Source organism: Rhynchophorus ferrugineus, unplaced genomic scaffold (assembly GCF_030347505.1).
Source record: "Rhynchophorus ferrugineus isolate W39M unplaced genomic scaffold, kcgeb_rfMv2 rfM8, whole genome shotgun sequence".
Taxonomy (NCBI): domain Eukaryota; kingdom Metazoa; phylum Arthropoda; class Insecta; order Coleoptera; family Curculionidae; genus Rhynchophorus; species Rhynchophorus ferrugineus.
The window spans coordinates 3,939,699-3,958,761 of record NW_027472587.1 but is presented as its reverse complement, the minus strand read 5'-3'; the positions used below and the strand labels follow the sequence as shown (position 1 = coordinate 3,958,761).

General features: G+C 31.2%; 1 protein-coding gene across 2 annotated transcripts in view; it reads left to right on the top strand.

The window, feature by feature from the left end:
* LOC143200523 (uncharacterized) overlaps window positions 1-19,063 on the top strand; it is a 601,550-nt gene that overhangs the window by 53,394 nt on the left and 529,093 nt on the right. For both annotated transcript variants that reach the window (XM_076410963.1, XM_076410962.1), the window contains exon 2: window positions 335-387. In XM_076410963.1, the coding sequence (XP_076267078.1) occupies window positions 335-387 (53 nt within the window). The remainder of the gene's footprint in view (window positions 1-334; window positions 388-19,063) is intronic.

Genomic DNA, 19,063 nt, shown 5'->3' with positions numbered 1-19,063 from the left:
AAAATCATTCTATCTGTTTTTAACTAGAATAAAATGAGAAGGAAAATATTGTCTGACTGTGAAACGAATTTACAACTTTGGACAGACACATATTAATGACGTGTGTCACTACTGCTTTGAATAGACTATATAGTGTGCCATATCATATTGTTTCAATAAATACTTTGTGATATGATTCCGTTTGATAAGCTTTAATTGTTTAAATTTAAACAATTCAAATTTGAATTCAATTGAATGTTTCATTTTCGTGTGTGTTATTTAACCATTCCACATACTTTTTACACATATTGTGTATCTTTTCCATGCTCGAAATTCAAATATCTTTTTGTTTTAGGTGTCATAGGAACTACAGATATTACCTATCCAGTAAACGACACCAGTGATGAGGTATGTAATGTTTGGATACTTTTATTACATTTATTATCTATTACGTTATTTAAAAGTTTGATAACTTTTACTCAAAACTATACATTTTCAATGATTTATATTGTTAGGTATAAATTTTAATTATTAGATTCAATTCTTAGGCCATTCTTAACATTGATTAAATTTCTTCAATATTTGTGCTTGCTAAACTTATATTTTATACTTTTGACTTGCAAATATTATTATGCTTTCGTAAGTCTTTGAGAGAAATTTTTATATCCAGAAAAAAATGGATGTTTTTCAGAAAAGAAAATGTCCCCGATGGCTTTTATTTGTAATAATAAGAAACCAATTTTCTGGAAGGCTTTTACATATTCAACAAACCGTAATACAAACGCTAAATATAATTAATTTAAAGCCTTTTTAACATAAGCTTTATCCTGGCTTATTTCGCAGAGTGTCCATGTATAATATCCTCTGAAAACTTTAGATGTAGCAATACACTTAAAACTCATGAAATATTTATCTATTTAATTGGTTACAGTTTGTCTTCTTCTGTTTTATGTTTCTTTCTCTATTACATATGTAGTTTGTTAATTGCAGTTTGTTTTTTGAGAATATTTTCTAATTGATATAATCTGATATAACCTGTTATAAATCGTATAAAAGAATCGCAATTATATCAGATATGGTGCTTAATTTTAGAAGATGTTACGTTGCTTTATTTAAATTTTTATCTGTAATTTTGCGTTATTAAAGTAATTAATAACGTTAAGTTAATAATTAAAGTTGATATGGCGAGATTAGACTGTATTTTCCAGTCTCATGTGTGCATCCGGTTGACTGCTACTTGTACTTTTTCTAAAACCTTAGGCAGACGTGTCTTTTGACATAATGGCTGTGTCATCGTCAAATTTTCTTTAATTAATCTTAGATATTAATATGAACTAATATTTATTGATTGCTCTGTGGTTGAGATACGACATCAATTTATTAAGTTAAGTTTGTTTTCCCTATAATAAAGTGACTAATTGAAAAATATGTTACTAAAACTTGTTTTCACAGTATTTTCAATATAAGATCAGAAATTTACTCACTATATATCCTTAATTAAAATAACAAATATCTGTATATCAAAACATTAAAATATATGTAAACTATCGCATTGGCTAACACTCACTAAATTTTTTTAAATGGCATTCAATTAGATGTAATTTCCATAAAGTTTCAATAATCAACAAATCATTAATAATTATTACACCACCGAACATTATAACAAAGTATCATAAGTAAGATGATTTTTAGAACAGTAACAGATTCAGATCATCAAATACAAGTTCTTTCTAAGTCTTTCTTTACTCTTATTTTGTAAATATAAGTATTACTAACATTATTAGGTAATTTTTTTTTTACAATTTGGATTTTAATATTAATGGAATGTATTTACAATCATTAACTATTAATTTTTCTAAACTTATATTAATGCTTTAAAATGCTTATACGTTTACTGCTAATAATTCATAATGTCCTCTGTTTGTTCTATGAGTTCCATCTATTTTAATTCCTGCATATTTTCATTACTTTATTTATATGTTCATATCATGACTTTTCATCCATATCTCGCACCTAAAATATATATTGCAAGAACAACTAATATAAATTACATTATTAAACTTTGCTATTTATTCCACTCTTCGATCATGGCCTTGCAGATAGTTCATTTTTAATTTGCCTTCTTTCATTTATCTATCGGTTTCTACTTTGTCTTATATCCCATGTACGAACTAACAACTCATCAGCAAATAAGGAAGGTTTTTTTTCCCATATTTATATACCTAAGGGGTCACATTAATTATGTTATATAAAGTTTGTTATATATATATTATATATGTTATATATGTTATATATATATATATATATATATATATATATATATATATATATATATATATATATATTTTAATAATTAATATCTTGTGGGCATAAATATTATTATGTTATATGATTTCCGTTATATAATATAACCATCCTAACATGTAGAAGATTCAGTACGTGATCTGCTGTACAACTTATAATCTAAATCTTATTCTAGATACTATTGCACTAATAGTCTTTTTACTTTAGTACTTTGCACTAGCACTTCGAATTACACTCGTTATGGGTTCTAAGGGGATATCTCGTTGAATCAGTTTATTGGACACGTAATATGGGGCCTCGACGATGACTCGCAATACTTTATTCTGGAACCTCTGGAGAATACAGAATATATAAAATACAACTTTACATGGCCATACTATTCTTAATCGTTTCTTATCTTACCATAAACCTTTAATATTTTCAACAATACGGAAATAACCGAAAGTAACACAACATTTTAAATAACTTTGATTAAAATTCAATACTTTTTTTAAAATGATTACACACTCACTTTCGTTTTAATATCGTGGGAGATTTTGATATAAAAAATTACGCTTCCGTGGTTGATTTACATACAGAAACGACGAAATTACACTATAAGAATTTTAGCTGTGCATTACGCACCTCCATGTGCCCCCGTTTTCATCAAAAAGGGAGACAGAATTTTCAAGAAAATTTTCTTTAAAAACACCTTATATTAAAAAGAGTAGTGGATCATATATAACTATGATTCAATTTTTGGATTATCCTAAGTGTCTCTTTCAACTGTGGTCTGTCTGCTTTCCGATTCATCCGTTTAATTTATAATTAATCCGTGTCGATTAAAAGTCTATTTTTAAACGGGAAAACGGTTAAATTTTAATCAACCTTTTCCCTGGCCAAATAGGATATTGGTCTTTTCAATGACGTTGGAAATGTAAGCTCGACCGATACCAACCGAATTTCAACGACATGCGAATTTCCTTTTAGCCCTTTTTGTGTGTGCGTTCGCAGCTTCATAACTTGTTAATATTTTATGCCCCTTTAGGTAATATTCTTTTTGGTGTTAAATTTTCCGGTATTATTATGTTATGCTGAAAAGACCGGCGGTGTATGTTCACATAAAAGACCTTTTTACATTTTATTTACTACAGTATTTTACAGACTAATTATTCTAGAAAGGGACTGTGAATTAATTTCTATCAAGTTTTTGTTATGAAAATTTGTCTAATATTGCAATATTTTTGCTGCTGTTTCTACTGTTCGAATTACCCATTCGAATTTTGGTTTTAGTTGTGTTATAACTTAGAGAAATATATTACTTATGTGGCAAAACCTCGAATATTCGCCCTAGAAGCACAGTTTTTGTAAATATGCTATACACACAACGTGGTTTTCGTTTCCCAGAAATGTTTCATATTGTCTGAATCCACAAGAAACAGACACTAACAAATATATACACGCTTTAGGAATAACTTGAATTATAAGAAAATGAGCATAACATATTATTAAATTGTGTTTCATATAAATTCATATCTAGTTAAATATAACTTATTTTCAAGTATGGTTCTTTTTCGAATATTTTCATAATAATATATATGTCATTGAGTCATTATATGTGTCATATGTTTGAAGAAGGGCTATGGCTGGTATTTTACATGTTTTTATGGTAGCGTATTTTATTGCAGTACAATGCTACAATAAAGTTTTTATTATTTTTGGCCTATTTCTTACCTTTACTGTTTTCTTTTCTACCCAAGTGCTTTTCTAACAAATGGCCATCATATATTTTTTAACATTGTCTTTCTCATTTTTGTATGCAGAGCACAAGTCAAATTGGTCCTATTTAGAAATAAGTAAAACACATTAAACTCTTCATTAAATATTCTTAAAACCAATGTCCGGAAATTTGACTGTTGACAATTTTGATGTTGACAATTTTCCTTTTGTTATTCGTTCACACTTTTGAATATAATTACGACGAATTCTTTGATTGAATTAATTAAGATATTGATTTACCTCCATCTATACTCCATATATATACGGTGTAGTTTGTGTCCGTATATATGTCATTATTTTTTTCGACATATAGTCACTATACCTACTGTGTGTTTATAGCGATTGTCCTTTTTTATCTGCTTCTATGGTGTCATGCTTATTTCACGTTATCAGCGTTCTAATAGGCTTGTTATTAATATCTGATGTAGCTTTAAAATTTTTTGACATATCCGACTGCTGCTTTGTTTCTTATATCGATATTTAGGATAAACATCATTAATAAGTTTAGGGAGATCTAGTTAAGAGCAGAGTAATTATTAAATATGGCTTTCTTGTGTGATTTTCTCATTACACATAAGCTTGCATCTATACAAGTTAGTCTCAGGGCTTTTTGAATTACTCATGTATATTTTCCCATTATTCTTGAAGTATTTTTATATTATTCTTAAAAATTAGATATTTGCCGGGGTGCGATATTATGATTTTTTAAAAATATAACTTACATTTCGACAGTCTAGAATTCTTTCACTTGATACGGCATTTATTTTCCAACTATTTCGACATAATCACTTTTTATATGTTGAAATCAACACCCATTTTTTAGAATTCTTGTGTAATAAGGGACTCATACTCAAAATGTACATTGACATTGTGTTACATTTAAATGGTGCCAGATATATTTTATATTAGACTGTTAGCTCCGAACGAACTGGATTATAAAACAATTCCTATTTTAGTTTACTTATTTTAAAGATAGTGTTTTGACCAGTGTAATCAGGAGTGAAAATCTATTTTACTCTTGTGCAAACTGGATATTTTTCAGGAATTTTTACATCCAATTTTATTGAGTATGTTAACGTACCGTTTAGGAAAGCTTCAGTATATTTCAACTAGACCGAGTACAGTCTAAGAGCCAACACATTACTTTATTTTAGCGTTGGCCTCGCCCAAAAATCCAAACACTTTATAAAATAAATGTTGTAATCCGCATTCTTCTCAAGCAAATAGCCGCTTGGCAGTTTATAGCAACACAAAGCTTTCCACGAGCAAATCGACCGACCAGCACCAAGAAAAATACTTAGAAAACCAAATGTAGTGCGAAAATTCCCAGGCAAAACTTCCATAAAACTGATATTGCTGAATAAACTTATCCACTCCCGTCCGCTTCAGTCCGTTCCCTAGATTTGCGAATAGGACGGCCAAAAATATTTTTATTCTCCTTCACTTAAGCTATATAAAAGGAAATTAAGTTTGTTGTTAAAAAAGGAAATTTACGGTTGCGATATATTTATATTTTTTCTTTATATAGAAACAATTTTATTGTATTACCTAACGAAAATATAAAATATTTTAACTATTTTTATTTATTTATATATTTATTAATCTATATGTTAATCGGCTTAGGGATAATTTTGCCTCCCTTTTTGAAGAAAACGGGGGCACCAGGAGGCGTGAAATTTGGCACGATTGAAGGCTATATCGAGAAAGACTTTTTAGGCCTAATATTGTTGTGTAATATGCACTACAAATAAATATATTCCAATAAATTGAACAACGCCCAAATCAAGCGACTTGAAATAGCCGTCAGATCGGTGAAACAAAATAAATTAAAAAAAAAACAGAGCGGGTAGCCGTGCGGGCTAAGAGTTTAACTCGCTGACAATAATATACTAGGATCGAATCTCGCTGAGGATAAGTTATTTTTAAAGTTTATCAAATAAAATAATGGATAGTGTTTGGTAAAATTATGTGAATGTTTGTTTTTTGCAATTGAAATATTAAAACGTTTAGTGAGTGATTAAAAGATTGTTGAACGAAGTTATTTAATTTTATGCAGTGTCTTGTATTACTTTCGTTTATTCTCGTATTGTTAGAATTATTAAGAGTTATGGCAAGAGAGCTGTGAAAGAAATACACGACATATACGAGGGTCACAATTGTATTTCGGGAATTGGCAACCCTGTTGTTATGTCAGTACATCTGATGGTTCCATCGTAAAGTTCGACATTTTTAACGATATACGTACTCAGAACATTTTGTCGCACGGACGCTATTTGTTTATTTTATGATCTGTTGAACGTTTCGTCTCGGCAAAAATTTCGACGTGGATTATTACAACAAGAGTACATCGATCAACTTAATTTGACTTTTGGCGATGAAGCTCCATCAAAAACCACCGTGTATCGCTGTCCGACGAGTTTCGTGAAGGTCGTCCAAAATCGGCTGTTGTGCCAGAAAACATCGATGCTGTGTGCGAAATGATTAAGCAAGATCGTCATGTCGCCTATTGTCAGATTGAGGCGTCCCTAAGCATTAGTTCCACCAGCATATATGCGATTTTACATGAACACTTAGCTGTGCAAAAGTTATATGAATGATGAATATATTCGTATGAGCCCGAAAGTAAGCAGCAGTCGATTGTATGGGTGTTCCAAGATTAACCAAATCGAATCACTTCAAAGAAAATGGTGACCTGTTTCTTCGAAAAAATTGGTTATATTGCAACAGTGTTTCTTGGGGGATGTTGAACAGTAAATTCTGATTGGTACACAACCATTTGTTTGCCACATGTCTTCGGTGAAATAAGGAAAACAAACAAAACCGGATTGTCCTTCATCATGACAATGCGAGCTCTCACACATCGGCTCAAACAAGAAACTATTTGAGAACTCAAAACATCGAATTGATGGGCTATCTGCCGTATAGCCCTGATTTGGCATCCAATGACTACTTTTTGTTTCCATCCCTGAAGAATAAACTGCGTGGTCGGATTCGCATTCGGAATGGAATAAATACTTCGAAAATAGGTTTAAGCGCAAGCAAAAGTGTATCGATCATCGTGGCGAGTACTTTGAAAAACAATAGAAATATTCCCGAAATATGAATAGTGACCCTCGTATGAAAATTTCATCCCAATATAGATTAACAAAATTCGAGAATAACAAAAATCGTTTGTTTTCTTTGCTTAAATGATATTTAGATATTTGAAATCACGATATTGATTTAATTTGATGTCTGGTGAAGAAAAAGAAGAAAAGAAAATGTGTTCTTGTTTAAGGACTGTTAGTTATTGATATGGTTCTGGAGACATAGTATATAATTTTACTATAGTTAATTTCTAATATTTGTTAAGATTTTTCTGTAAATTTTAGTGGTATTGACTTCTGATTAAATTCAGTTTTCATTAGTAAATGCATTTCTTAACAGAGCTGTAACCGAATATTGCAGGTAATAAATACGTTAAATTGTACATCAAGAGTTAAAATGAATACCCGATAGAATATTAGCAGTTATTAAGTGACCATCATATATCGAAAAATTGTGATTCATATCTAGTTAAATATAACTTATTTGCGATTACGGTTGTTCTTTGAATATTTTTATAATAATATATATATTATTGAGTCATTATATGTGTCATCTGTTTGAAGATATGGCTGGTATTTTACATCTTTTTATGTGAGCGTATTTTGCAGCATACTCTACCGTCACTAGCATACCAGAGATCAGATTAAAAAATTTTTAAAATAACGTACTCCTCGATTTTCGCCTTAAAAGTTGTTCTCTTTTTGTTACTAAAAAAGTAATTTAAGTCAATTTATTGTCACTGTGTAGAGTGAATTTTCAGTTGCCATCTTTATGACATGGAGTTCATCTTGTATTATAGTATTGTTTTATACATATCTGTTATTATATATAGATATGGATTATATATAAAAACATAATGTTATAAGATCATTGTGAAGCAGCTGTTATTGCACTTTAAATTTAGAATGCCTTGTTTTTAATTTATAATTACCTGCCATTATTCAAAAAGACCAACTAACTAAATTGAAACGACCAAAATAAGACACCAAAGTTATGCGATCGATGATATTATAACACCGATGTGGTTAATTAAGTATGCTAAAACCAGAAAATGAAGAACAGTGTAAAATTAAAGGCATTGTTAATTAAGGCTTTATATTTTACGTGCTTTTAACAAGAGACGTACGTTGTACAAAAATATTTAATTAACATAAAATGTACTGATATAAAACAGTACATTGCTGTTGAAATATGAACTAGATATAGACAAAAATATTTAAATAAATATGAAAAGCGCTAACATGAGAAATAAGCAGATTACTGCTTGTTCTCTTTTTATTACTAAAAAGCTAATTTAAGTCAATTTATTGTTACTGTATAGAGTGAATTTCGAGTTGCCATCGTTATGACATGGTGTTCATCTTGTATTATAGTATTGTATTATATATATCTGTTATTATATATAGATATGGATTATATATAAAGAGATAATGTTATAAGATACATTGTGGAGTAGCTGTTATTGCATTTTAAATTTATAATGTCTTGTTTTTAATTTATAATTACCTGCCATTATTCAAAAAGACCAACTAACTAAATTGAAACGACCAAAATAAGACACCAAAGTTATGCGATCGATGATATTATAACACCGATGTGGTTAATTAAGTGTGCTAAAACCAGAAAATGAAGAACAGTGTAAAATTAAAGGCATTGTTAATTAAGGCTTTATATTTTACGTGCTTTTAACAAGAGACGTACGTTGTACAAAAATATTTAATTAACATAAAATGTACTGATATAAAACAGTACATTGCTGTTGAAATATAACCGAGATATAGACAAAAATATCTAAATATATATGAAAAGCGCTAACATGAAAAATAAACAGATTACTGCATCAATTTCTCTACTATAGATCGAGGCAGGTGTTTAAATCTGGACAATAAAAACGTATAATTACCGCAGCAATATTGATAGACTGGATTACTTGGATTTGTCATAAGTTTGAATGGAAAAATGGGGACACTTGGACGACTTTAACTCTGAAGAGACGCAAACGCTAAGGACTAGAGAAAATACAATGGCCATTAAGAACTCGAAAATTAACATAACTACCTTATGGTAATTACCTAATGGTAATGAATAGATAAGCTCTACGGAGACGCAAATTTGTTGCAATAAAAAATTCAATTTAATTAATTGGGAAATTGAGCTTGATAGAACTTAGGATAGAATAACACACGTCTGTAACAATGTAAGAGCTGTTTGGATTTTATGACATTAGATGATTTTTTGGAATGCTGAGTCCAAAAATTACTTAATTTTTGTCATAATGACACGTTTCTTGATAATTTGGGTAACTATGTTAAAATAAAAGAGAATGGGCTGGAGAAGAAATATTATTTTATTTACAAGTTATAAATGATATCTATTTTTTATTTAATATACGTTCACTGGTATACACTGAAACCTTTCATTTTTCCTAGTTAAAATCCTCGATTTTTCTACATATTCGCTTGCTGGAAAAATCTGGAAGAATTCTCCGAAGTGTCCGACAATAGTCTGATATTGGGACGCTCCATTTTCGTCGGAATAGTTTCCTCATCTCTTTAGTGTCCTGGTGGAAACGTTCACCTTGCTCTTTATCTTATATATTCCAAATATCTTGGCAAGTACTGGGGGTGCGAATGAATTTACTTTTAGACTAATGAATTACTTTTAGACTAATTAGGTAACATAAGGCATGAAATGCTTTTAGCATTCTATTGACGATTTGTTTATAGTTAGTATCTTTATTAATGCCTAAAAACTACTCTATGAACTTTTTAAAAACAATGCATTCTTCTTTTTAAGGATAAGTCGAGGTGGTGATGAAAAAAAAACCTTGGAAACTTTGAAATTTTATGTTTGCGGCAATCCTAATTTTATCTGCAGATGTAGTAACATAACTTTATACGGAGGCACCAACGTTTCTTGGAGGACGTTCTTTTCGCCATCTTTAAGTTCCCTCGACGGCCAACTCTTTTTGGTCTGGTGATTTGCTCGGTCTCTCCTATTGCATAGCAGAATGCCATAAACCATGACATAAACCCCTCTTGTCCGAGCAACAGACACAAAAATATATAGCGGATACATGCCAATTATGGTCTTCATGTTTTAATATGCGAAGAATCAATTCCATGTTCTTGTTGGTTTCTTGGAGGTGTACCGAATAACCATAAATTTATTTCCAATATTTTTCTTATATTTCGTTGTACAGTGACATATATATCTTGGTATAGCGCGCTTTTTGATAGATATTGAATAATTGGAAGAATGTAATTCATATTATAGAAATGGTGCTAGGAGAAAATCGTACATAAATATTTGGCTGTTTCCTGATACTTGGAGTGTGACCATGGATGCGATGTAGACAATTAGCTTGTGAATAAATTATGGCGCATTCTATTCTAGATACCGGGATTTATTGTGAGAACATTTATTGTGTGTTAAATTGGCTTTATGTATAACCTGAAAAAGCATATGACTTATGCCGAAGTAAATATACACTCTAAGGTCACACTTGTTTTAAACAGTATCATTTTTTTAATGTTAGATGCTCAAGTCTTTTTACAGTATTGCAGTTTATTTAATTTGTAGGGCAGAATGATTAGAGTAGTAGAATTTTTGAGAAGGTTTTCTTGGAAACTGAATGAATATAAATTAGAATGTGAGGATTTAAATTTAATAAGTTTAAAAAATAATATTTCTTATTATTTCATTTCATATAAATTTAATAAATTTATAATAAATAATAATTTTTAATAAATTTAAGAAATAGGTTTCGAATTTCCTTTATGAGAAAAACTTTTTTAATTGTTAAAATTAATTTATTAGTATTGTTCAGTTGTATTTGCATTTGCAATATGCTAACAGGATAGGTGTGGTATAAATACATCTATACGTATTTCTTAAATTCAAATTATATTAGGCCACTTAAGCTAAAGTTAAGGTTAAACAATTATACACTATAAATATATTCGACTTTGAGGTCATCTCGTAGTACTTCTAAAACATTGGTAACTAAATGAAGAATTTTCTTTTGGCATTGACGGATTATAAGTCGGTTTGATGTGTTTTTAAAATGAATTTTTTTAAAAAATGAAAATTTTAAATTTTTAATGAGTCATCAATTTAAAAAAACATACATAATCTGCCTGATAAACTACATCTTAGATAAGCGCAAGTCAACCCGGGGAATATTGAAAAAGCTATGATGCACAACAATTTAAATATCGTCGTTACACGAATAAAAGGTAATAGTTTAAAAATGTGATTACTATATGAAAAATTCAAAATAAAGTGTTGCCAATTCTCTTTTAAGTTTACTGTCATTCTACAAAGGCATTAAACGCCGTACTTAAAAATACTATACTTAAACATTATACACTATACAAACTTATAAAGCACCAATATTTTCCGAAAAGTATTTTCTCAGCAACTGATTTTGATTTCTTTTGATATTTTATTCATTCTAATGTAAAAACTGTTAAATAAACTTTAAATTAATGAGCGTAATGTGGATTAGAAAGGGGTATTACTTGCTGCATACTTACAGTTAGTCTAATGTTTATTAAGCGTTTTTTAAAAACTAATAACTAAATATTTTTTACTTCAATGTATTGATATAGTATGTTTGATTCATTAGGGTTATATAAACATTCAATAAAAATTTGAATTTTTCATGGATTTTTTAATCATTGATATTTATATTATAATTGTTTCTGATTTGTTCACAGTCAATCTAACAAATCATACATAATATATCTGATAAACTATAATCCTAGGAAAATTGTGAGTTTTGGTATAGGATAATTTGAAAATTGTGTATACAAAAAACCATTTAAAGTTTCAAAACTTGGTTACTATATGAAAAATTAAAATTATTGTGTTTACAGTTCTGTTGCACATTTACACTGCAATCTTAAAACTGTGCTAAAAGCACCTTTTCAAATATATCGTTTTATCGGAATCATTTCTGAATAACTTCAGTCGTTTCTAAGAATGGAAACTGACATTGCTTGCAGCATATTTACAGCCAGTTTAACTCTAATCATTCTAACAAATTTTGAAGTAATAATCAACCTGTTTTAGCACAATGTTGTTTAGTTTATCAAGATTAATGAACATTTTGAATATGACTTAATTTCTCATAGCTAAATGTGTTTAAAATTAATTAGTTAATTATAATATTTAATTTTTATAATCTCTAATTTATTTGTTATTTTTGCAGTTTTGGGTGATGCTTTATCAAAACTATGCCAAAAGTACCTTTTGAAATATATAATATATACTTTCATCAAAATCATTATTGAGAAATTTAGAATCTTTCTGGGAATGGAACTGCGTTACATAAGGTCATTTGGGAAGTCCCCGGCCTGACGCGTAGTTGGCGATACTAGAATTTTATCCATATCTTTTTTAGTTAGCCGTAACCTTCAAAAGATGCGTGAATAAATATGACAGGTTTCGGATCATTAGTTTGTGAATTATTGCATTTTGACTGAAGCAACTTATGTTATTTGTTATATTATTGATCAAAATAATTTCGCGTGTTGATAAACTATTGCTTTTTGAGGGAAAAAACACAGTTGAAGCAAAAACTTGGCTTGATGCCGAGTATCTGTACACTGCTCCAAGAAAAGCAACCATCAAGTATTGGTATGCTAAGTTTAGACGTGGTGAAATGAGCACCGAAGACGGTGAACGCAGTGGACGTCCAAAAGAGGTTGTTACCGACGAAAACATTAAAAAATCCACAAAATGATTTTGAATAACCGTAAATTGAAACTGAATGAAATAGCAGACACTATAAAGATATCAACTGAATGTGTACATCATATGATTCACGTATATTTGGGTATGAGAAATCTCTGTGCAAAGTGGGTGCCGCGCGAACTCACTTTTGACCAAAAACAATGACGAGTTGATGATTCGAAGCAGTGCTTGAAGATGACCAAGTGTAATAAACCCGAGTTTTTGCGTCGATATGTGACAACGGATGAAACATAGCTCTATCATTGCACTCCGAAGTGCAATCGAAAATTATCCGAGTAGAGTGCATACGATGAACCCGCTCCAAAGCGTGGAAAAACGCAACAGTTGGCTGGCAAGGTTATGGCGTCTGTATTTTGGGCTGCAAATTGAATAATTTTCATTAACTACCTTGAAAAAGGAAGGACCAGCAACAGTGACTATTACATAGTGTTATTGGACTTTTTGAAGGACGAAATCGCCGAAAAACATTAGAAGGAACAGAAAGTGCTGCTTCACCAAAATATTACACCGTGTCACAAGTCAGTGAAAACTATGGCAAAAATCCATAAATTGGGCTTCGAATTGCTTCCTCATCCACCATATTCTGCAGATCTGGCCCCCAGCGACTATTTCCTGTTCTTAGATCTCAAAAGAATGCTCGCTGGGAAGAATTTCTCGTCGAATGAAGAGGTGAGCGCCGAAACTGAGGCCAATTTTGAAGCAAAGGACAAATCGTACTACAAAAATGGTGTTGAAAAATTGGAGGGTCGTTAGAATCAGTGTATCACTCTTGAAGGGAATTATGTTGAATAAAGAAACTAATTTTGACAAAAAAAATGTGTTTTACTATGGTAGGCCGGGGACTTTTCAATTGACCTGTTAAATTTGCATATTTAGAATTAGTTTAACGGTAATCATTCTAATAATTTTTGTAGCCAGTAACCAAAACTCTTTTTTAGAAGGTTGTTTAATTTATGAAAATTAATAAACATTTTGAATAGTTAATTTCCCATATTTAATTGTTTTTTTTATAACATCTTTATTAGATACGCTTAGTACAATCTTAATTTACAATTAACTTATTACTACTTTTCCTATGTACTTGGATTAATTAACAAGCAAGACGAGTGCGAGAAAATACATCACTATATATAAATACTTAATTGTGTCTGAAATTTTTCAAGAGGTTTTATAAACGTTTGATGCTTAATTTTTGTAATCTCTGATTTAGGGGTTCTTCATGCAGTTTTGGGTGGTGCTTGTTATTTGTAACATACAGTGCTGTTAATGATTACAAGGCCAAGCAGTTATCATGACATTAATTAGTCATAACATGTCTATTGGCCGCGGTGCATTTGCACTTATTACCGTTGAAGCTTTAGGTCATCATGTCGAATTGATTTCAATTGCAGTCATATCTTTGAGCGCGAAACAATATCAATTTGAAGAATCCATAAACATATCCACGATATATTTAGTTATATTTAAAAAACTGATAAAATATTAATGGAAAATAAACATATCGCCCGCCATTCAAACCGAAAACATTCCTATCGCTTTCGAGGGTGATTTGTTTTATCGCACGTTCCATTTATTCATCTCATGAATGATGAAAACCGTGCTACATAAAAGTTTTTCAACGACTCCGACAACGGAAGAGAGGCGAACCGGCCCGAAGAAATCTCGAAACTCTATTAAACAACCCGGTTTAGGAAATTCGAAAGTGGTGAACGCGGCTCGAAGGGGCGGGGGAGGTTGGTGTAAGGAAGGGGAACGTTCAAAATTACAAATCGTCCTCTTCGCGCTGCAGCTCTAATTGCTTTTCCGCAATATCGGCGGGTTCTTTTCGCGGAAACGATTTGAACGAGGAAACTTTTCTTTGTCTGTGTCAATTTTTATTAAACGTGTGACAAGTTAGTTGAAAAAACTCGCTATTCTTTATGTAACATTTGTTTTGAAGAAGTGTAGTATTATAGATAGAAAAAAACCTAATACCTACACATCAGTTTGGGTTTATTAACAAACATTCGTTACTTGGCCAGTTTCTCTATGAAGGTAAAAATGTAAGTTCAGCTATATTCTTAGATATATCTCCCCAGAAAAATATCGATAGCCTAGAACTCCCAGTATATCGTAAAACAATGGTATGTTGACTATTTGATTGTTCCGTCACCTTCAAAGCTTCACTTAGTCGTAATGTAGATACACATAATAAACAGGAAGAGTTGACAAAATTGTATACAACCTTAATTAAAACAAGAAAAAATGTAAAACAAACCAAAAATCGGCACAAAAGATGACATGGAAACAATCTTCAACACAAACAGAAAAATTAATTGGACCCTGACCAGTCCATTAACAGATATATAATTAAAAAGCTAAAGAAATCACAAAATTCACTAAAACAGATATAGAAGAATAAATACATTTAGTACAATATATTCACATAAAATAAAGTTCGAAAGTGCCTGAGTAATAGTCAGCACAGAGCATATACCCAGAAGAAGTATAAGGGAGGCTATAGAGAGAGAAGATAAAATATGATTTTGGGCCTAATAATCGCCATTTTGTTTAATTTGAAGAAATTTGTATAATATGATAAGTCGGACTTAAGAAACACGCGTGGAAACAGGTGGTGGGATGTTTTGTTTATTAGGTTAAGTTAAAAACAATTAATTTAATCGTTTAAGAGCGTGCATTCTAAAGAGGTTCTGTGAGAAACAGGGACTCTTGAGGTGCAAAAAAGCACCAGATTACGATCTTGGCGATGTTGAAACATACAAGGTGTAGTCAAAACCTTCAATGCCTACTTTAAGCTCAAATATTTCCGAGCAAAACAAAAAATTGCTCAAGTCGTAACCACCTTAGGATACTACTTCGTATACCGAACGTATATTCGACCTATAAGCATCCTACCAGTACTTCCCTCCAGTCCCCAATTTGAATTCCTGGAGGATCATGGAACAATCGAACAAGTACATCATAGTGTAGACGTCATCAGTAGATGCCTGAAAAATGGACTGTACTGCTCTATTGAGTTTTTGGACATAAGTCAAGCCTTTGATGAAGTAAAAAAGTCAAAAAGAAGGTTACAGATTCAAATTACCACATACTACCTCAATCAAAAAAGTTTCGGCAGCGTACTGGGACCAGTGTTAAACTTGACTATCGAGGACACATTGAATGCGACCTACTATAACGACAGTGCCATCTTATTAGTGCATTGTGACCCAAAAACTGCATCGTTCCTACTCCAATGCCATCGTGTGAATTGATTAACAGGTCACCACTCCCAGTTAAGCAATGAGAGCAAAATGATGGTATACAAAACCATCGTCGAGCCAATCTGGACATAAGGCATTCAACTATTGGGCACAGGAATACTGAAATATCGGAAAGGTTCCAGAACAAGGTTTGAAAAAGCGTGCTCAATATTCATCAAAGCATGAGCAACAGGTAGCAACAGGTGAGCAATATGTATCTGGACCTTAGTGTATGAACAGTAAAGCAGGAAGTAAGTCAGTCCAACATAGGGGGACAACAGATGCCATTTCTAACCTCAGCAACAGATTCACATAGAGGGGTGGGAGTTTAGAGGTGGGACAACTCAGTGGCTTATTGTTCTGAGACAGATTGGCATTGGTACAGAATAAAGAAGGAAAAAAATAAAGTAAAGTAAAAATAAAAGTAGGTACATAGCGGAAGATCGAAACTAGTGGCAAGTAGTATCCACACTTGTCATATTCTTCGGGCATCTGATTTATACTTCTTTCCAGTGAAGATGCGTGAATAGCATCTCATTTCAAATTATCTAAATTCGTGTATACAGTTTCAGAAAAAAAACAACTAACAATATATTGAATAAAACATAAGCAGAAGCATGTCTTTCACAGTTCTTGAAAAAAATGGCCACAATATTATAAGTTTTACTAACCATCTATAACTGGCGAAATATTTACACCATCCTTTGATTATTCAGCAAATTATTACTAATTTCATGTTACAGATAAGTTTTTGTTTCAACGAAAACTTGGAGGCACCAGACCGCCTTTTTCATGACGCTTTAACCATGTAAAATGGATTAAAGATAAAGTTTTTGTTAACAAAGTTCTGGGTTAATTATGGTTATTAAGTTATAAAGCAGGCGATGGTGGAAAGTGGGAAAGCTGAGGAATTATTTCAATTTTCGTTTTTGCACTCAACTCATTGTTTTGAATTTATATAAAGATGTGCTATTTAATATTTAACATGGTTTCGTTGACTATTATTTATGCCATAATTTGAACTTTTTCTATCTTATATAACAGGTCAAATTAAAAGTCCCCGGCCTACCATAGTAAAACAAATTTTTTTGTGAAAATTATTTTTTTTTATTCAACATAATTCTCTTCAAGGGTGATATACTGACTACAGCGACCCTCCAACATTTCGATACCATCTCGCGCGGGTCTCATTTTGGACAGAGCTTTCTCATACCCAAGTATTCCGGAATTATATGATGTACACGTTCAGTTCATATCTTTAGAGTGTCTGTTATTTCATTCAATTTCAATTTACGGCCATTCAAAATCATTTTGTGGATTTTTTAAATGTTTTCGTTAGTAACATCCTCTTTTGGGCGTCCACTGCGTTCATTGTCTTCGGTGCTCATATCACCACGTCTAAACTTTGCATATCAATCCTTGATGGTTTATTTTCCTGGGGCCATGTCCGGAAACTCGGAAATAATATTTTATTAACACGCGGAATTTCTTTTTATCCATTTTTTTCACAATAACAAAAGTTGCTTCACTCAAAATGCTATAATTCACAAATTAATGTTCCCACAGATGTCAAATTTGTACACGCATTTTTTGAGGGTCCCGCTACCGTTACAAATAACTACGATTCCCCTTGAAGGTTAAGACCCAAGAGCATATTTAATAATACATTTTTGTATTGATATCATAAGTTAAATGATGATCCTAATATTTGTGAAGATGGATATGTATTACTTGGGGAATTGCTCTATTCATAATAAATTTCAAATTATGTTAAAGTTTAGTTTTCATCATATATTTTAAAAATATATATACTTAACCTAATATCATTCAAAATAATATAAACAAAGCTATGCATAATACAAAAGAAAGTACGTAAGCAATATTAATAATACATTAATTAAATATAATTTAATAATATAATTTTGGACTTTTATGTAGACGATATTAAAAGTCTCTAGGAGGTGTTTATCAATAATATTTGGTCGAATATAAAGTTTTTGAAGCCGTGTTTAGCAGTATTTACGATGTTTCACAACTTTAGTGTTCTCGTTAGCATCAGCCAATATAAATTCGATGCAGCCATTATAAACACAACTCTAAAAGTTGTCACTTGTCACTACATTCCTGATCGATGCCACTAATAAAATATAAAATTACTAGAAAATCCCGATAGCTCACTAAATGTATTGCGGGTGGCATATCCCCGGAGAGCGTCAACATTCAAAAAGGACCAGTTAAAATATCGACAGGTGATTTATCATTTTGTTGTGTAAAATACGGCGCCATTTTATAATACGATATATGACGCCAGTTCGACGAATTTAACTGTAATACAGGCATCGTAAATTTCGAACACACCTCCGCATATATATTTTAATAAAATATTGGAAAACCTTTGAGAAAATCGTCGGCAAGGTGCGATAGATACCGTGTCAAATATGCTCACTAATGTTTGCGATATATTTTCACCAGAAATATATCTAACGCAGGAGAAAAGGGTGCGAGATAGTATATGGTTGATGCCTTCGAATCATTTATCAATGTAGTTCAGTAAGTTTTTGAACTAACAGTTCGATGCAATTTTATCGTATTGTATTTCATAAGATTATAATACGTTTTAGAATAAGATACGGCGACGAATGTTCAGATTTGAAATACATATATGCGGGTGAACCGCAAGGTAATATCTTTTTGTCTATATTGTACATGCCTTATACCAGTGATATCTGTAAATGCAAAGGTGTAACAATGGCCACATTTGATGAAGATTTATTAAAAACTGTATTAATATCTTTTTACTAGTTGCCGACTACCTTACAATTTTTCTTTACGGTACTTTAAAAATATATACTTATCTAGGAAGGTCCTGACTTAACCTGTAACAAAATAAAATAAAATAACAGTTAGTAGCACTTTTCAGTTTTTTAAAAATT